Source organism: Pipistrellus kuhlii, unplaced genomic scaffold, assembly GCF_014108245.1.
Source record: "Pipistrellus kuhlii isolate mPipKuh1 unplaced genomic scaffold, mPipKuh1.p scaffold_m20_p_17, whole genome shotgun sequence".
NCBI classification, from domain to species: Eukaryota; Metazoa; Chordata; class Mammalia; order Chiroptera; family Vespertilionidae; genus Pipistrellus; species Pipistrellus kuhlii.
In genome coordinates, this window is record NW_023425482.1 from 2,416,432 (window position 1) to 2,437,641 (window position 21,210).

General features: G+C 43.5%; 1 protein-coding gene across 2 annotated transcripts; it reads right to left on the reverse strand.

The window, feature by feature from the left end:
• Positions 1–1,423: 1,423 nt before the first annotated feature.
• PDCD2L (programmed cell death 2 like) lies at positions 1,424–19,718 on the reverse strand. Of its 2 annotated transcripts, none has more exons than XM_036441190.2 (7): positions 19,567–19,718; positions 19,289–19,452; positions 19,137–19,197; positions 17,045–17,418; positions 15,366–15,476; positions 5,796–5,944; positions 1,424–1,601 (listed from the first exon to the last, which is right to left on the reverse strand). In XM_036441190.2, exons 1-7 carry the CDS (start codon positions 19,672–19,674, stop codon positions 1,471–1,473), a joined length of 1,098 nt encoding a protein of 365 aa, XP_036297083.1. In that variant the 5' UTR covers positions 19,675–19,718; the 3' UTR covers positions 1,424–1,470. The 2 variants fall into 2 exon arrangements, with proteins under 2 accessions (XP_036297083.1, XP_036297084.1); XM_036441191.2 differs by having other exon boundaries at positions 19,289–19,377; positions 19,567–19,705.
• Positions 19,719–21,210: the final 1,492 nt, after the last annotated feature.

A 21,210-nucleotide genomic window follows, 5' to 3' on the forward strand; every position in this document is an offset into this window, starting at 1 on the left:
CGGGGGGGAGGTGCAGCTGGGCCCTCGACTGCTGATCGAGGGCCATGGAGCCGAGGCCGGGGGCTGCTTCCTGGGTGGTGCAGACCCATCAACAGGCTGAAGCCGTGCAGGAGCCCGCAGAGAACAAAGGGGTGCTGCGGGCCAACCTGCTGAGCTTCCAGGACAAGGAGGAAGAAACCGAAGAAGTTTTCAATGTGAAGAAGTCAAGTTATAGCAAAAAGATAGTAAAATTACTTAAGAATACAAAGAAGATCTTGAAAAATCGAAGATTAAGACAGAACTCAACTCAGCAGCCAACATTGCAACATAAATGCATTAAAAAAAAAAGAAAAAAAAGACAGAATGTTGGAGTGGCGGCGGCCAGGCCCAGAGTGGCCAGGCCCAGGGCAGTAGCAGCCGGGCCTGGAGCAGCAGCAGCCAGACCCAGTACAGCAACAGAAAGGCCCGGAGCATCCAGGCCTGGGGCACTGGCACCCAGGCCTGGCGCGGCAGCGGCCAGGCCCGAAGAAGCCAGGCCCGGAGCAGCAGCAGCCAGGCCTGGAACAGCCAGGCCCGGAGCAGCAGCAGCCAGGCCCGGAGCAGCAGAAGGCAGGCCCAGAGTAGCAGCAGCCAGGCCCCGGAGCAGCAGCAGCCAGGCCTGGAACAGCCAGGCCCGGAGCAGCAGCAGCCGGACCTGGAACAGCCAGGCCCGGAGCAGCTGGGCCGGAAGCAGCCAGGCCCGAAGCAGCAGCAGCAGGCCCAGAGCAGCAGCAGCCAGGCCCGGAGCAGCAGCAGCCAGGCCCAAAGCAGCCGGGCCCGGAGGAGCAGCAGCCAGGCCCGGAGAAGCCAGGCCCGGAGCAGCAGCAGCCAGGCCTGGAACAGCCAGGCCCGGAGCAGCAGCAGCCGGACCTGGAACAGCCAGGCCCGGAGCAGCTGGGCCGGAAGCAGCCAGGCCCGGAGCAGCAGCAGCCAGGCCCAGAGCAGCAGCAGCCAGGCCCAAAGCAGCCAGGCCCGGAGAAGCCAGGCCGGGAGTGGCCGGGCCCGGACCGGCCGGGCCCATAGCAGCCAGGCCTGGAACTGCCAGATCGGGAGCAGCCGGGTCGGGAGCATCCAGGCCCAAAGCAGCAGCAGGCAGAGTGGCTTGATCTGTCAGGATCCAAGGACTGCAAGAGTCCAATGAGGGGCAGAGGCAGCAGGGGAATTAGAGGCTGATGGCTGCTCCCCCTCCCAGAATGTCCATTAGGCTGCCTGTGCAGGGAACAGCTGCCTGTTACAGACAGGCCTCATTCCAAGCTTACCCTGAGGAGCAGGGGCACTGATCCTGTAGACCAGCCCAAGCCAGGAGGTTCTAACTCTCACTTCAGTCCCAGCACTGTGCCAAAAAGCGAGACAACACTTAACGAGAGTGAATAACTTATAAGTCAAAATGAAGTAAAAACACAAATTTGGACATTAAAATTTATTTGAATTTAAATTAAAAATGGAAATATTCTACTTAAATAATAATTCATCTGGATCTTCTTGTACAATACAAACTTCTTCCATGGGAGTTTGCTGATTTTGAGGCCAGCAACTCTTCTCACATGTGTAAATTAGAACTGTTCCGAATTCCACAGAAAGACCTGAAAAATATAACAAAGTCAGGATCCCAGCTAAGAGCAACCATTAGGAGATACACTCAATATTTGAGTTTGCTTAGTGGATAGAGTCCACTCTGAGCAAGACTGTTTAGGTTCGTATTCCAGCTCTACCACCTTTAGCAAGTGACTTCACTTCTGTGAAATAATGATTGAATTCATCACAATGTGCTGAGGGAGATTAAATAAACTAGTCCAGCCGAAACCGGTTTGGCTTAGTGGATAGAGCATCGGCTTGTGGACTGAAGGGTCCCAGGTTCGATTCTGGTCAAGGGCATGTGCCTTGGTTGCGAGCACACCCCCAGTGGGGGATGTGAGAGGTAGCTGATCGATGATTCTATCCCTCTCTCGTCCTCTGTGTAAAAAATCAATAAAATATATTTAAAAAAAATAAACTAGTCCATGTAAGATACTTTCAACAGGTCCTGGCACACGTTATGTGTTTACCATCAAAGAGGTTAGTTAAGTAACTAGATGATAATAGAAGGGAAGGAGAAAGATAGCTCAATATCAGGATATCTGAGACAAGAAGTGATTTTAACTTACAATCTGAAAAAATAATTATGTAAAGCAAAAACAGTGCTCACTAACTTTCAGTCAGAAAACAGTCACAGTCATACTCTTTCCTACATTAAGTGACCATTGATAACAAAAAGCACATTTAACAGGAAAATATAATTAAAAAATAAACGGAAATCTAAATAAGTCTTCATTACAGCTGTCTAGACTATCTGACATTTAAAAATACATCACTCCAACAGGAACAAGAAAGGACTCAGGCAAAAAATAGTAAATAAATCCTAAGAGCTTATAGAAATTTATCAGTGGATAGAACCATGAAGAATGTTACCAAGAAAACATGAGCAACACACCTCCTGCTAATAACAGACAGGACAGCAGGATGAGGTGGATAACTGGTTTGAAGCAACTAAGGGGGAAAAATGTAGACAGGTTTAATGGAAAGAAAATGATCAGAGCCAGGCGACAGAAGGCCAAAATAGAGCTGATTTGGGGGAAATAACCTCGTGTATCTGAAATACATTTGCAGAGGACAAGGGAAGGCTGGAGCCTCAGAACTATTAACCACCAGGTTAGGAAAAAAGGCAGTACACAAAATAAAATCCCGCCTGGCCGGTGTGAGCTTTGACCTATGAATCAGGAGGTCATGGTTAGATTCCCAATGAGGGCATATGCCCTGGTTGTGGGCTTGATCCCCAGTGTGGGGCATGCAGAAGGCAGCTGATAAATGATCCTCTCTCATCAACGATGTTTCTGTCTCTCTCCCTTTCCCTTCCTCTCTGAAATCAATAAAAATAAAAATGAAATAAAATACCAAGTACTACCTAACTGGTTTGGCTCAGTAGATAGAGCATAGGCCTGCGGACTGAGGGGTACCAGGTTCAATTCTGGTTAAGGGCATGTACCTGGGTTGCAGGCACATCCCCAGTAGGAGGTGTGCAGGAGGCAGCTGATCGATGTTTCTTTCTCATCGATGTTTCTAGCTCTTTATCCCTCTCCCTTCCTCTCTGTAAAAAATCAATAAAAAATCAAAAAACATATTAAAATAGCCGAAACCGGTTTGGCTCAGTGGATAGAACGTCAGCCTGCGGACTGAAAGGTCCTGGGTTTGATTCCGGTCAAGGGCATGTACCTTGGTTGCAGGTACATCCCCAGTAGGGGGTGTGCAAGAGGCAGCTGATCGATGTTTCTCTCTCACTGATGTTTCTAACTCTCTATCCCTCTCTCTTCCTCTGTAAAAAAATCAATAAAAATGTTTAAAAAAATTTAAAAATAAAATACTGAGTACCTGAGTAGTGTACATGAAGGTTAAACTAAGAGATCTGTCACAGTTGGGAGATTATGGAGGTAGTCAGAAAAAGAAGAAATATATGAAGGTCAAAACAGCCCAGCATACATCTAATGAAAAATATCAGAAAGCACAGGAACAGAAAAGACAGGTGAAACCTAATTATAGGCAGAAAGGAAAAACTCAAGAGGATCTCAATGAATGCAGAGGAAAAGGAAAAAGATGTTAACATGGATTTCAGAGGGGTAAGGTGACTAAAGGAACTGGTGTTGCTTCAGCAAAAAAGCTACGTGCAACAAAAGATATTCAGAAATTAAAAGAAAGTAAAATATATTGGTCCAAAAACCTATCTTGTCCCATGATAAAGAGATTACAGAACAAAAGAACTTTTCACGAAGATGGCACCAAAGCGGGGAAGGAAGCCCCTGCCCCTCCCAAAGCCGAAGCCAAAGCAAAGGCTTTGGAGGCAGAGAAAGCCATGCTGAAAGGCGCCACAGCCATACACACACACACACACACACACACACACACACACACAAAAAGAAGATCCGCACGTCACCCACCGTCCGACAGCCAAAGACACTAAGGCTCCGGGACAGCCTAAGTATCCTCGGAAGAGCACACCCAGGAGAAACAAGCTTGACCACTATGGCATCATCAAGTTCCCCTGACTACCGAGCCAGCCACGAAGAACATAGAAGACAATAATGCACTTGTGTTCATTGTGGATGTCAAGGCCAACAAGCACCAGATCAAACAGGCTGTGAAGCTCTATGACCTTGATGTGCCCAAGGTCAACACCCCGATCAGGCCTGATGGCGAGAAGAAGGCATATGTTCGACTGGCTCCTGACTATGATGCTTTGGATGTTGCCAACAAAATTGGAATCATCTAAACTGAGTCCAGCTGCCTAATTCTAAATATAAAAATGTTACACTGTAAAAAAAAAAAAGACAGCAAGACGTAACTAGTTTATAGTGACTGGACTTCATGGATAAAGAAAATTCTGCTCTCTAGTAACTGACATGAGGAAGGCCTTTACTTCTTTTTGTTTTTTTAATCCTCACCTGAAGATTTTTTCCCCTCTTTTTTTTTGAGAGAGGGAAACAGGTTGTCTCCTGCATGAGCCCTGACCAGGGCCTGGGCCTGGGCCAGGGAGGAGCCAAGGTAGGTGCCATTGACCAGAATCGAACCTGGGACCCTTCAGTCTGTAGGCTGATACTCTATCCACTGAGCCAGACTGGCTAGGGCTTCTTTTTGTTTTGTTTTTTTAAGATTTAGTATATATATATTTTTTATTGATTTCAGAGAGCAAGGAGAGAGAGAGAGGAGATAGAAATATCAATGATGAGAGGGAATCAATGTTTGACTGCCTCCTATACAGACTTTTTTATTGATGAGAGAGAGAGAGAGAGAAACACTGTTGAGAGAAACATGGAACAGTTGCTTGATGGAACCCAAAACCTAGGTATGTGATCTAGGGAATCTAACACACAACATTTTGGTGTGTGTACTGGAGGGCACTCCAACCAACTAAGCCACCCAGCCAGGGTCTTTTCATTTTTTTCCTAAAAATTTATAAAAATAACTATAATCATGTAAACGTAATTTCTAAAAGCATAATACATTTTTATTATAGTATAATGAGATGAAAGTAAAATAAATTTAAATATATCTTTACATATGTCAGAGAGGAAGGGAAAGGGAGAGAGAGTAACATCAATGATGAGAGAGGATCACTGAATGGCTGCCTCTTGCACACCCCTTACTGGGGGTTTGAGCCCGCAATCCAGGCTTGTGCCCTTGAACGGAATAAAACCCAGGACCCTTCTGTCTGCAGGCCTATGCTATATCCACTGAGTCAAACCAGATAGGGAGAGATAAAAATAATTTTAAGAACAAAAAGTAGTGTGGCTTTAAATCAACTATATTGTTATCAGTGCAGTCATATTAGATTGATTGGATTAAAAATTTCCTTACTATAATTTCAATTTTCCAAATTTTCTGTAATATGATTATATTTTACTAGTAAATAAAAGTCTTTCATTTTATTTTATTTTTTAAAAGTTTCTTTCTTTCTTTTTTTAAAATATATTTTTATTGATTTTTTACAGAGAAGAAGAGAAAGGGATAGAGAGTCAGAAACATCAATGAGAATCATCAATCAGCCGCCCCTTGCACATCCCCTACTGGGGGATGTGCCCGCAACCAAGGTACATGGCCTTGACCCGAATCGAATCCGGGACCTTTCAGTCTGCAGGCCAATGCTCTATCCACTGAGCCAAACCGTTTCGGCAATAGCCTTTCATTTTAAAATAATTCCAATTTAGTGCCATAAATTCACAAACTCAAATTAATAAAGAGCTTATTACCTAAATCAGCACTTCTTAGCATGCTGACCAGTGCTGGCATAAGCTGAAACTCAAATGTCCTTTGGGCTCCACAGTGGCTGCAGGTTGGGAGCTCAGTGACTTCTGATGTGGGGCAGGTCAAAAACAGTGGTTGTCCACTCCAGGAATACCTAGGGCACGGAAACAAAAAAAAAAACAGAGTCAGGACCACACACAGGTCACATTCCAACATCTAAGCACTCAACTTTGCAAACTTTGTTTCTTTCTTGCAGAGTACCAGACCTAAGCCAGAGAAAAAGAAAATCCACAGGCACAAAATAGCAGCAGCAAGCCTGCAAAGCAGTGTTTCCCAAACTTTTAACACATGTGTACCCCTTTTATAATTTTCATAACCCTGAGTACTCCTCGTATTCATGAGAATGTAGAATTAGGTGCAGCTAAGCACAGTGCAGTGCATATCCCCACCAAACTCTGGTGCAACGCGTACCCCCACCAAACTCTTCCCGTACCACACTTTGGGAAACACTGCTGTAAACCATGGCAAGATATCTGAAGTTTTATCAATATTTGATTCAAAGTTTGGATGAAGGCAGAAAAGCCAATGTGGAACTGAATCTAACTAAAAATGCCACGAAGCCCATAATCAGCTCAACTGCAAATTAAATGGACTCAGACCTCCTCACTACTGGCATGCCCTTCTAAGGAGTAAATATTTACTTCACTATCTACCTTTCTTCAACATACAATTCCCGGCAAACAATTTTTTTTTAGAAAGTTATTAGATGTGCAAAGAAAAGCAGAAAAATTTAATCCATAAGGCAAGTCAATACAAGGAGACGGACCCATAGACAAGATAATGGTATTATCAGACAAAGATTTTAAAATACCAATAATACACATGAAGAGAATCTAGTAGAAAAGGTGACCAAGCAATAAGCAGATTAGGCATTTAACACAGAAATGGAAATGACTAGACTGAAATTGAAATGTGATATCAGAAATAACTTCACTCAGTAAAGGAAAACAGTAGACTGGAAAAAAACAAAAAACTTGCATGTCTGAGAAAAATATAAATATCCAAAATGAAGCAAAAAGTGAAAATTTAAAACAAAAGGAAAAAAAGCTTTAAAAATCATGAGACAATTTCATATAATCTTACATGCAACTCACTAGAGTCCTAGAAGAAAAGATAGAAAAAATATTTGAAAACGACCAAATTTTTTCCAAAACTGGTGGAAAGTAATCAACCCATAAACTCAAAAACCTCAGCTAATCCCAGGCAGAATAAATTGAAATACACAAATTCTAAAGTATACTAAGTATAAATATGTTAAAAACAGAACCAGAAACAATAAGAATTAATTTCTAATGAATACAATAAACCAAGAAAACAATAGAACAAAATCTTTTTAGTACTGAAAGATGAAAGTAAAAATATACATGTAATAAAAATGTCCATTAAAAGAAAATAATAAGCCCTGACCAGTTTAGCTCAGAGGATAGAACGTTGGCCTGTGGACTAAAGGGTCCCAGGTTCGATTCTGGTCAGGGGCATGTACCTTGGTTGCGAGCACATATCCAGTAGGGAGTGTGCACACCCCCCACTGGGGATGTGCCCGAAACCAAGGTACATGCCCCTGACCAGAATCGAACCTGGGACCCTTGAGTCCGCAGGCCGATGCTTTATCCACTAAGCCAAACTGGTCAGGGCAAAATATATTTTAAAAAAAATTTTTTTTAATGCATTTTTAGACAGACATAACCTTAAATACTGTCTGCAACAAGTCTTCATTTAAAAAAAAATTAAAATAAGTTCTTCAGACAAATAGCTCCTGGAAGCTCATATCTGCATGCAGAAATGTAGAGCACCAAAAGGATCAATAGGTGAATAACTATAAAAGCCCTTCTAACAAGTATTTTTATTTCATTTTATACACATACCTTTCTTTTATTTAAAAACTATTGATTATTTCAAGCAAAAATAAAAGTGTCTATGGGGTATATAGCATCTATAGAAGTGGATACATGAAAAGAAGACCACAAAGGGCAGGGAATCATTGGATGGGTTCTCAGTTCAGAGTGGTAAACTAAATGAAAGTCGATTGTCGTAAGTCAAAGCTGTGTATTATACAGTAATCATTAAAGCAAGCACTAAAAAGGCCATAGAGCTATTATCAAAAGTTAGGAAAGGAGATAAGATCATAAACATCTCCCCTGGTGTGGTTCAGTGGTTGAGCATCAACCCATGTAAATCAGATGTCACTGTTCGATTCCTGGACAGGGCACATGCTCCAACCCAGTGGGGAGCGTGCAGGAGGCAGCTGATCAATGATTCTCCCTCATCACTGATTTTTTTCTTTCTGTCCCTCTTCCCTTCCTCACTGAAATCAATAAAAATGTATTTGAAAAAATCATAAACTAAAAATACTCAGTGGAGAGAGCATTGGCCTGCATACGAAGGGTCCCAGGTTAAATTCTGTTCAGGGGCATGTACCTTGGCTGCAGGAACATCCCCAGTGGGGGATGTGCAATTCACTGAAAAGAAGGTTAACCAAAATGGAAAAGAGCAAAATAAAAGGAAAAAATCCAATTCCAGAATGATTAAAATTAACCCATCACCAGTAATTACATTAAAGGACTAAAAACCACATTGCCCTGGAGGTATGCTGAGTGGTTAAAGCATTGGCCCTTGTATCAAAAATTCTCAGGTTTGATTCCAGGTCAAGGGCACATACCTGGGTTGCAACTTCGATCCCCAGGCCTCCTTGTGGGAGGCAACCAATCAATGTGTTTCTCTCACATTGATCTGTTTCTCACTCTTTCTCTCCCAACCCCGGGCCCTCCCTTCCACTCTCTGTAAAAATCAATGGAAAAAATATCCTCAGGTGAGGATTACAAAAAAACACACAAAACATGTAAAAGGCAAAAGGCAAACAGCCTGAACTTTAAAAAGGCAAAACCCATATATTTAAGTTGCTTAAGAAAAATGTTTTAGATATTACCTCACACCTGTTAGAATGGCTATTATCAAAAAGAAATAACAGGACAACCAAGATGACGGCATAGGCAAACACCTGAACTTGCTGCCGCACACAACCATATCAAAACTACAACTAAAAGACAAACGGACATCTTTCAGAACCTTGGAAAGGCTGGCTGAATGGAAATTCTACAACTAGCTTCTTTTCTGACAAAACACCAAAGGGCAGATGACGCCGGTGCTGCGGGAGGGCCCGGGGGTGGGGTGGGGGGCCCGGAATAGGAAGTCGCTTCTGAATAGGAAGCGGCTTCCGGGGAGGGTTTGGCAGCGGCCTCCGGGCTGGGCCGGGCCGGGGCCGAGGCTGAGGCCGTGGAGCTCCTGGAGGCAAGGCCAAGGACAAGGAGTGGATCCCTGTCACCAAGCTGGGCCGCCTGATTAAGGACATGAAGATCAAATCCCTAGCACCGAAACTGGTTTGGCTCAATGGATAGAGCGTCGGCTTGGGGACTGAAAGGTCCCGGGTTCGATTCCGGTCAAGGGCATGTACCTTGGTTGCGGGCATATCCCCAGTAGGGGGTGTGCAAGAGGCAGCTGATCGATGACTCTCTCTCATCGATGGTTCTCTCTATCTCTCTCCCTTCCTCTCTGTACAAAATCAATAAAATATATTAAAAAAAAACAAAACCCAAACTGTTAAGTTGGAATTGATCAAAATGTAAAACTTCACCTCAAAAGACCCCATTAATAAAATCACAGGCAAACCACAGAAAGGGAGAAAATATTTGAAATGTATATGTAACCTCAAAAATAATTCATATTCTGAAAATATGAGGAATTCCTATAGTTCAACAACAACAACAAAAATGACCCAATAAAAACATGGGGGAAAGATCTGAACTGATACTTTCCTAAAGATGACAGATAGAGATGGAAAACAAACACTCGAAAAGATGGTCAGCATCATTAGTCATTAAGGAAATACAAATTAAAACCACAAGGAAATACTACTAATACACATCATCTAATATGGCTAAAATTAAACACTGAACATATGCAGTACTGGCAAGGATGTGGAAGAACTAAAATTCATTGTTTTTGTTTTTTTTTAAAGGCTTTTATTTATTTTTTAAGAATATGTTTTTATTGATTGCAGAGAGAGGAAGGCAGAGGGAGAGAGAAACATCAATTGTCAGCGGCTTCCTGTATGCTCCCCACTGAAGATTGCTGGAAATCTAGGAATGTACCAACCCTGAATTGAACTGTGAAATCCTGGTTATTGGGTTGAAGGTCAACCACTGAGCTACACTGGCCAGGCATAAGGTTTTTATTTATTTACTAGCGGCCCGATGCACGAAGATTCGTGTAAGAGCCAAAAGCGGTTTGGCTCAGTGGATAGAGCGTCGGCCTGCGGACTGAAGGGTCCCAGGTTTGATTCCGGTCAAGGGCATGTACCTTGGTTGTGGGCACACAACCAGTGGGGAGAGTGCAAGAGGCAGCTGATCAAGGTTTCTCTCTTATCGGCGTTTCTAGCTCTCTATCTCTCTCCCTTCCTCTGTAAAAATCAATAAAATATATTTTAAAAAAAAGATTCACTCAAGAATGGGCCTTCCTCTCCCTGGCTGCCGGCACCGTCTTCACTCTAGCCAGAGCCGCCTTTCCGCCTTCCCATGGTGCCCAGAGGCCCAGAGAAGCTGTGGTGGTGCAAAACACCTACATGCCAACCCTGCCCATAGGGCTCGGAACCTGCGCCTACAAATTAATCCACCATCACTCATGATTGGCTGGTGGGTGTTGCAATGGTACGGTCAATTTGCATCTTACACTTTATCATTAGAGGCCCAGTGAACGAAATTTGTGCATGGATAGGGTCCCTAGGCCTGGACAGCTATCAGGGCCAATTGGGACCTTCCGTCTAACATAGGGGTGTCAAACTCAATCAGAGAAGGGGCCAAAATCTAAAATCCAGCCTAAATCGTGGGCCGAATGGTTTACTGAACAGTCATAAACTGTCATTGTGATGGAAACGCAGCGGAGTGCAGTGATGACAGCGCGGTGCAGGCCACATTGCAAGGCCTGGCGGGACGGATTTGGCCCGCGGGCCTTGTGTTTGACACATGTGGTCTAACAGCTAGGGCCTTCCTTTGTTCCACACCGCTGCCCCCTGGTGGTCATTGCACACCATAGTCAGCAATCAAAATCCCAAAGGGATACTTTGCATATTAGGTTTCTTTATATATAGAAGATATAGAAGATTTTTACATATATTTTTACTGATTTCAGTAATGCAGCACTAAACTGTGCAAAACTGGAGAAACCAAGATGGCAGCATAGGTAAACACCTAAACTGCAGCCTCGCACAACAATTTAAAAAATACAACTAAAAGATAAAACAGACTTCATCCAGAACCACAGGAAAGCTGATTGACTGGAAATTCTACAACTAGAAGGAAAGGGAAAACCACAAGGAAAATCAGAGGAGCTGTAAAAGCCTGAGGTATGGAGACACGGACACGAGCATGCGCAGAGGACGGAGCCAGAGAGGACGGGGCAGCTGAGTGCCTGAGTGGCGTTCCCTAGCGGGAAGGAGATAAAAGCTCCGGACTGTGCTGAACTCCAGCTCCAACTGCACTGAACCCCAGTTCCGGGCAAGACCCTGGGAACCCAGCTCATACAAGGGGAATCTGGGCCGTAAGGTGGAAACTCAGGGGAGTGGCAAAAGGCAGAGCTCTGGAGGCACGCACGTGAATGTATGCAGAGGACCGACTGTTGACTGTGCCGCTGGATTCCCCTAGCGGGAAGGACACAAAAGCTTCAGACTGCGCTGAACGCCACTTCTGACTACACTGAACCCCAGTTCCAGGTGAGAATCTGGAAATCCAGATTTATTGGGGGAGAGACTAGACTATCTGGCAGCAAGAGAAACTCGAGGGCTGCTTTCTCTCAGAGGTGCTTGCAGTGAATACCAAGGGACACTGAGGGACACTGAGATGCAGGAACCTCATAGGGTGGGGCTGATGGGAAGCCAAGACTGCAGGCTCCACCCTGAAACTCCACCCCATCCAAACTGAGCACAGAGGCTTTTGCAATTTTGCAAGACTAATCGAATAAGGCTGCCTCCTGGTGTAGACACAGCTGATCCTCACAGCCAATTGGCCTGGAGGTCAACTCCTTCCACTGATACCAACAACAATCAAGACTTAATTACAACAAGGCTGTACACACAGTACAGAGGGGAGTGCCAAGAGTGTCCACCTTAGGTAACTGGGGAGGCTGAGCCATTGGCCCATATAGGACATCTAGCACACAAAGCTACCCTACCAACTCAGGGAAGCAGCGAAAATGCGGAGACAAAGAAACAGGTCACAAACAAAAGAAATGGAGGAAAGCAAACTACTGGATATAGAGTTCAAAACCACAGTTATTAAGGGTTTTCAAGAATTCCTAGAAAAGGCTGATAAATTTAGACAGACCCTCAAGGATATGAAAGAGATCCTTGAAGATAAAAAAAGGACCAACTAGAAATTAAACATACACTGACTGAAATAAAAAATATTATACAGACACCCAACAGCAAACTCAAGGAACTCAAGAATCAAGTCAAAGATTTAAAATACAAAGAAGCAAAAATCACTCAACTGGAAAAGCTAAAAGAAAAAAGAATAAAAAAATTTGAAGATAGTGTAAGAAGCCTCTGGGACAACTTCAAATGTACCAACATCAGAACTATGGGGGTGGCAGAAGAAGAGAGAGAGCAAGATATTGAAAACCTATTTGAAGAAATAATGACAGAAAGCTTCCCCAATCTGGTGGAAGAAATAGACTTACAAGTCCAGGAAGCACACAAAACCCTAAACAAAAGGAATCCAAAGAGGACCACACCAAGACACATCATAATTAAAATGCCAAGAGCAAAAGACAAAGAAAGAATCTTAAAAGCAGCAAGAAAAAAAGTTAATTTCCAACAAGGGAGCACCCATACGATTGTCAGCTGATTTCTCAACAGAAACTATGCAGGCCAGACGGGAATGGCTAGGAATAGTCAAAGTGATGAATAGCAAGAACCTACAACCAAGAGTACTCTACCCAGCCAAGCCAACATTCAGAATTGAAGGTCAGCTAAAGAGCTTCACAGGTAAGAAAAAGCTTAAGGAGTTCATTAACACCAAACCACTATTATTTGAAATGCTGAAAGGTATTCTTTAAGAAGAGGAAGAAGAAGAAAAAGGTAAAGATAAAAATTATGATCAACAAATACATATATATCAACAAGTGAATCTAAAAATCAAGTGAATAGCCGAAACCAGTTTGGCTCAGTAGATAGAGCATTGGCCTATGGACTGAAAGGTCCCAGGTTCGATTCTGGTCAAGGGCATGTACCTTGGTTGCGGGCACATCCCTGGTAGGGGGTGTGCAAGAGGCAGCTGATAGATGATTCTCATCGATGTTTCTAACTCTGTATCTCTCTCTCTTCCTCTATGTAAAAAAGCAATAAAATATATTTTAAAAAATAAAATAAAAATCCAATGAATAAAAAATCAGACATACAGAATAAACTGGTGAATATAATAGAATCAGGGGCATAGAAAGGGAGTGGACTGATAACTCTCAGGGGGAAAGGGGTGTGGAGGTGTGGGAAGACACTGGACAAAAATCATACATCTATGGATGAGGCCAGTGGGGCGGGGGTAAGGGAAGAGGATGGAATGGGAACCAGGTAGAGGGGGGTTTTGGGGGGAAAAAAGAAGAACAACTGCAATAATCTGAACAATAAAGATTTATTAAATGTAAAAATAAAATTAAAAAATACAGTTGTGAAAAAAATAGTAATAAAATAATAAACTGTGCAAAACTGAAACAAGCTGGATGGGAACACTTAAATACCCAATAATATATCTATAAGCAATGTCAAAAAAACAAACAAATCAAGAAAATTAATTATAATAATAAAAGCTAACCTCTGTAATATAGGGTGTCCCCAAAAATATATATACACTATGTATCAGCTGATAGCACAATTAAATTTTTTTTAAAATTTTTATTGATTGCAGAGAAGTGAGAGGGAGAGAGCTAGAAACATTGCTGATGAGAGAATCATTGATTGGCTGCTTCCTGCACACCCCCCACTGGGAATGGAGCCCGCAACCCAGTCATGTGCCCTTGATCAGAATCGAACCTGGAACCATTGTCTGCAGTCCGACACTATCCACTGAGCCAAACTGGTTAGAGCTGATAGCACAATTTTGTAAATGAAATGTATTTTAATAAACATTGCCTTTATAATTATTCAAAGTGCATATATACATTTTTGGGGATAGCCTTCATAAGAGTTCCTAAAAATCAAAAGGACTAAGAAGTTATGGTAAAATAAGTAAAGGACATGAATAGATAGAAATGATTCAAAACATAGAGAAAGATGCCAATAATAATAATAATAATAATAAAATAAGATTATACCAAGATGCCCTTTTACCTTGAATTGGTAAAAACACAAAAGCATGAAGCTCACACTATTGGTAAGGCTATAGGAAAACCAGTAAGAATTAAACTTTGATATATCACCAGTAGGAATTGAAATCCTAAGGGAGTCATTTTGGTGCTATCAATGAAAATTACAACTGCATACAGCTTTTGCTTAACTATGCCACCTCAGGGAATTATGCTACAAATATAATTGCATACACACAGAATATCATAGGTGCAAAACTGTTTATTAGTATAATTTATAATAGCAAAAGTTTGGGAATAACACTAAATGTCCAAGAAATTCTGACAAGGAACTACATAGTATTATAAAGGTTTTCTTAAAACAAAATTCTCAATGCACTACAAAAATACAGTACTCTTAAAAAAAAATAAAATACAGTATTCTTGCTGAAACTGGTTTGGCTCAGTGGATAGAGCCTGTGGACTCAAGGGTCTCAGGTTTGATTCCGGTCAAGGGCATGTACCTTGGTTGCAGGCACATCCCCAGTGGGGGGTGTGCAAGAGGCATCTGATCAATGTTTCTAACTCTCTATCCCTCTCCCTTCCTTTCTGTAAAAAATCAATAAAATATATATTAAAAAAAATACAGTACTCTTAGATACAGTGTAGAGTTAAAAAAGCAAGGCCCAGAATCTGCCTCAAATGCATCCTTTTGTGTATAAAAAAGGTAATAATTATATTTGCTTATACATGCATAAAAAAACTGTAAGCACACATAGGAAACTAACAAGTTGGTACCTCAGTAGACTGTGGATGGCAAGAAAGGAATTACTGTATTTATACATATATTCATTTGTTCACATTTTTATATTTTTGAAACTTAGGAATATAGGACCTATTAAAAATTTAGTTTTAAAAAAAGCAGGAAAACATTTTGAATAATGTTTAATATACAACAAACTTTTAATATCAGTGAATGTTTATTGAAAAAGAAAAATTAATACTATGATCCCAATTATATTTTTAAAAAATACACAATACCTACCTGCATCCAAATGCATAAAAAATAAGTGAATGTAACATACTAAAATATTAGCTTCAGTTTGAGGAATACTAGTTTTCTCATTTTACTTTCCTGTGTTTTCCAAACTAACGTATCAAGAGAAACAATAAAATTGTACCTTTACCTCAAAATCTGCTCCTGACAAGCAGAAATTCTCTTCATGAATTTGTAAAATATCTTATCTCCACTTTTAATTATGGTCTTCTCATATTTTTCATTACCATCACTAGGAAGACTAAAAAGAGAAGCAGAAAATAGTTTTGAGTGTCTATATCTAGAGAATTATTTAGAAGAAGGTAATTAAAGCTGGGACCAGTTTGGCTCAGTGGATAGAGGATCGGCCTGCGGACTGAAGGGTCCCGGGTTCAATTCCGGTCAAGGGCATGTACCTTGGTTGCGGGCACATCCCCAGTGGGGGGTGTGCAAGAGGCAGCTGATCGATGATTCTTTCTCATCGATGTTTCTAACTTTCTATCCCTCTCTCTTCCTCTCTGTGAAAAATCAATAAAAAAATATTTAAAAAAAAGTTTAAAAAAAGGTAATTAAAAAAAAAATTTTTTTTAAACCAAAGTCAACATATGCAAACAATTTAAATTATAATGTATAACAATAATCCCCATGCCCACCCTCTTCCCATGCCCTGCTCCCTAACCATTTTCAACTCTGGAATAATTGTTTGCAATGTGAAGTCGTGCCCAGTGACTCCTTCCATTTCTGTCTCCATTTGGATTATTTTCAAATACCAACATGTCTTTATGCAACCCAAAATTATTCTGAAAAAGCTTATGAATGGAAGAGCTCTGGTACAGAACCAGGTCATCTCCAAATATCTTGTAATTATAACAGCAAAATAACCATGCTTATGTCTTTAGAGGACTTTGGTTTATATAGCCCTTCAAGACCTACTCTCTCACTTGACGCCCAAAACCATCCTATATAATAAGAGAGGAATATGCTAATTATCTGTTACTCCTTAGCCATTAAGTCATAACGCCCGGATCATGGATGCGAACTACAAGCCGGTGTTGAAGAGCTACAGGAGGGGGCAGGGAAACTACAGGAGGGCAGCACTGAGCTACTGGCTACAAGCAGGTGGCAGAGAGCTACAGGAGGTCAGGCCAGCAAGCTATGAAGGGGGTAGGGGGAGCTACAAGAGAGTGGGGCCGCGGGCAGAGAGCTACTGGAGGGTGGCAGTGAGCTACCGCTGCACAGGTTTGTGCACAGGGCTACTAGTCTGATGGTAAGACAATATTTGTCAAAGTCACTTTCATTTTACATATCAGAACAGAAGTTCATCCAACTGAGCAACACTGGCCAGGGCACAAATAGCATTTTTTATTTTTTAATATTTTACTGATTTTTTACAGAGAGGAAGAGAGAGGGATAGGGAGTTAGAAACATCAATGAGAATCATCGATCAGCCGCCTCCTGCACGCCCCCCACTGGAGATGCACCCTCAACCAAGACACATGCCCCCGACCGGAACTGAACCCGGGACCTTCAGTCCAAAGGCCGAGGCTCCATCCTCTGAGCCAAACCAGTTTTGGCACAAATAGCATTTTTCCAATTGTCTCAGCTATACATTTAGAAGCAGAAAACAAAAGATAGTGAACACACTTTCTTCTGTAAATAGCCGGCATCTCTAACTTCTGTTTTCAAGCTAACTCAAGAGATTGTAGCAAAAGTCTTAACACAGACAAGTTCTGCCTGAAAAGGTTTTCTCACGTATTTGGGTAAAACCAAAGGGTATCTACTGTGGCAGCTTTCTGATCAAGTCACCTCCTAACCTCTGCACATTCTCACCTTTGGGAAAGCAACTGTTCCATGTCAATTCCTTCTCGTTGCTGATAGTCCCTGAGAAGGCTATGAGCATGATCTAGACTGACAACGTCTCTGTAATCCTCCTCCTCTACCACACAGATGTAGTGGGGCAGGAACTGTGGCATGACGGAAGGCAAGGCCATTCCTTCCCCAGGAGGCACAGCAAGAGCGGCATTCGGGTAAGTATCCTGAAGGCGGAGGTCTTGGAGCTGGACAGTCCAGTCTATGTCTTTGGCACTGTTAGAATCATTTCCAAAATCCAAGGTAAGTTGTGGTGAAGGCGCCTCCTCGTTGTCACTTCCCCAGTCACCCGCACCTTCACACCAATCCTCAGCTGCAAGGCCATTTTCCTGTTTCTGAAAGAACATCCAGAATGAGGTCTAAGTACCCCTGGGTGACCTGACCTATTCCCTTGGCTCAGCCACTCATCCTTGCACCGCCCTGAGGGAGGTGTCACACAGCCACTTCCCTTCCAGCACAATCTGATTCACCTCATGGGCCTCATTTATTTACTCAAAAGCATGTTGAGGTGGCAGATAGTGTCTTTCCTCTTTAGGGGCAGTATGGCAGATGCAGGCCAGTGTCTTGTACAACCACCTGTTCCAAACTCTTTCTGTTGTGCTTCATGTATTGCAGAATCTAGCAGGAAAGAATTACCTTTTCCAGACTCTCTAGCAGCTAGGGGTCCAAATATGATCAGGGGTCTGCTAATCAGGTCTAACGACATACTTGAGAGGCCCTGAAGCAAAACTCTACAGATGGAGACAGAGCATGGCTCTGGAATCAATGTTCTGACAGGGCAACTACCAGTTCAGGAGCCCACGCCGCAGCTTCCTGACTGCAGCAGAGGTAGCACAGCAGCTCTCTCACAGACCAGTTTTGAGGTGTCATTCTGGAGGTCATTCCTGGAGTTGCCTTCTCTGTCCAGTAAGTTAGCAAAAATCTAATGTTAAGTCTCATCTTTAAAAAGACAAATTGCTTGTCTATTATCTGCAATTGAACCCTGACAAATATAAGCAGACATCTTTTTATCCCCAGTACTGCTAGTACTGTGCCTGGCACATATTAAGAACCCAGCATCTATATAATAAAAGCGTAATACGCTAATTAGACCAGACAACCTTCAGGACAAAGCAGGGCTGCGACGGAAGCCTGGGTCCCAGGTGCCTGCTAGTGGCCGGAGGAAAGCCCAAGTCCCGGCTGCCAGAGGGAAGCCGGTGCCGGCAGCCAGGGAAAGGAAGGCCTTCTCTTACACGAACTCCGTGCATCATGCCTCAATTACACACACACACACACACAAGAGAGAGAGAGAGAGAGAGAGAGAGAGAGAGAGAGAGAGAGAGAGAGAGAGAGAGAGAGAGAGAGAGAGAGAGAGAGAGAGAGAGCGCGCGCGCGCGCAACACTTACAGGCAAAGGGAGGCTGAAATTTGTTCTGCTGCTACCCATTTGCCTGACTTTTAGATTATTAAATTCAGAGTTCATCTTATTAAATGAGTTATATACATATATACCTATCACAGTAAGAGTATTTCCTATAAACACATATATGTATTACACACAAATGTATTACATACACATGTATTACACACAAATGGTATGTGTGTACATTCATACTTCTTCCCAAACAAAAAATCAGTAAACTATGTGCCTCAAAACCTTCGGTGTAGCCGAGAATGGTTTGGCTCAATGGATAGAGCGTCGGCTTGGGGACTGAAGGGTCCCGGGTTCGATTCCGGTCAAGGGCATGTACCTTGGTTGCGGGCACATCCCCAGTAGGGGGTGTGCAAGAGGCAGCTGATCGATGACTCTCATCGATGTTTCTAACTCTCTATCTCTCTCCCTTCCTCTCTGTACAAAATCAATAAAATATATTAAAAAACAAACAAACAAACAAACAAAAAACCTTCGGTGTATATTAAAAGACACAACTAACAAAACCTTAAGGAGATAGCATTTTATGGTTCAAAAAAGAACAAAACACATTCTAAAGAACACGGCTTAAAGTTTGCCTTAAACGATATTCTATAAAATACCCTCAAATCACAGCAACTCTTAACATGCACAACCGCTTTACCTGAGCGTCCGGCACTTCTTTCTCTCGCATCTGCAGGAACTGGGAGCGGAACACCTGCCAGCTTCAGGGTAAAGATAACCGCGGTGAGGGCTCCGCTCCGACCGCCAGCCCGCTCACCGCCCACCCCGGGGCGCCCAGCGCCTCCCGCCTACCTGCGCGCCCCGCCGCCGCACCCGGGGCGGGGGCAGGCGAACACGTGCAGCAGCCGGTGGAACGAGGAGCCCTCCAGCGGGCAGTACACCTGCACCACCAAGGCCAGCGGCTGCTGGCAAGGTTCACACACTGGCCTCGGCGCTGCTACCGCGGGCAGGGCGTCCTAGGGGCGGGGGGGGGGGGGGGGCGGCGCTCAGACCCGGACCGTGCCCGGGACGAGCCCACCCCCTCACCCCGCACCAGCACCCGCCGACCCGACTCCGGCGCCCCACCTCACCGGAAGGCCGCCCAGCTTGCTAGCAGTCCAGGCGCCTGGCCCTGAGGGGCAGCCGCGCACCGCTGCGTCTGGAAGACCGAGCAGTACTGGCTTGGGGACGGCCGCCATGACGACAGGGCACCCACGTGGAAAGAGGAGCTACGGAAGCCCGGAAGGTGCGCCCCGCTGCGCACGCACCGCCTACATCATCGAGCCGGCCCCGCCCCCTAAAAGGCCCTGCCCCTTCCTGAGGGTGCTGGGGACTGCTGCTGTGCAGGGCTCAAAACCGGGAGCCCAGGCGTTTATGTGCCTCCAAATGCACTGCACTAGGAGGTACGCACACTTATGAAGTGATATTTCCATAAAGTTTTACCTGAAATAAGCGAGATAATAATATTATGGCTAATAAGAAAAAATAAAGTTCGTAATTTTAAAAAATACTTTTTTTTTTTTTTTTTAACAGAGGAAGGGAGGATAGAGTTAGAAACGTAGATGAGAGGAAAATATCAGCTGCCTCTTGCACGCCCCCTACTGGAGATGTGCCCGCAACCAAGGTACATGCCCCTGACCAGAATCGAACCTGGGACCCTTCAATCCGCAGGCGGACATTATCCACTGAGTAAAACCGGCCAGGGCAAAGTCCGTAATTTTTAGAGATACACATAAAAATGCTTATAGATGAAAGGATGTATCTGAGATTTGCCAAAACATGATGAAGGGGTAGATGAATAAGGTCATGAGTTGGTAATTACTGAAATTTGGTGTCAGGTACGTGGAGGTCTTCTATACTGTTTGTTATAGTTTGAAGTTTTCCAAAATACAGTTTTTTAAATGCACAACCTAGGTGAACTTGTGCAAGAAGCCAGACACAAAAGGCCGCATTCTGAAAAAGGTGAACTTTAAAGATAAAGAAATCAGACCACTGATTGCCAGGATTTGTTCCGGTGGCAGATAGAAAGATATGAGCTGGGAGAGGCGGCTGGGGCTTGGAGGAAGTAAGTGCCAGACCTGACAAGCTGAAAATAAACAATGGAGGTGGCAGGCCTTTATGTGAGCAGGAAAGATTCAGACCTCTCCAGGATGAGGTCTAACTGATGGCATAACAACTAGACGAAGGAGTCTTATAACTTAAAGATACATTTTGTGTGTGTGTGTGTAAGGGGGATGGGGAATAAGGGAAGGGAAGACTTACCAAGGGGCACTCCAGTCTAGGGATATAAATATCCCAAACCCCACCCAGGCAGGACATTCGGTTCCGTTTTAGCCAGCTTAGTTGCCAGCTCAGGTCCTCTCTGAGTGTATTGCTTTCCTACAAATAATTCCCTGCCTTGCCCTAACCGGTTTGGCTCAGTGGATAGAGGTCGGCCTGTGGACTGAAAGGTCCCAGATTTGATTCTGGTCAAGGGCATGTACCTTGGTTGCGGGCACATCTCCAGTAGGGGGTGTGCAGGAGACAGCTGATCAATGTTTCTCATCAATGTTTCTAACTCTCTATCCCTCTCCCTTCCTCTCTGTAAAAACTCAATAAAATATATTAAGAAAATAAAAAATAATTCCCTGCCTGTTTCTGCTGTCTTGTGTTGAATTTATTTGTACAAGTGAGATGAAAACAGGAGATGCAGAGGACTGTCTCTGGCCAGAGACCCCCTTGTCCACTGCTGACAC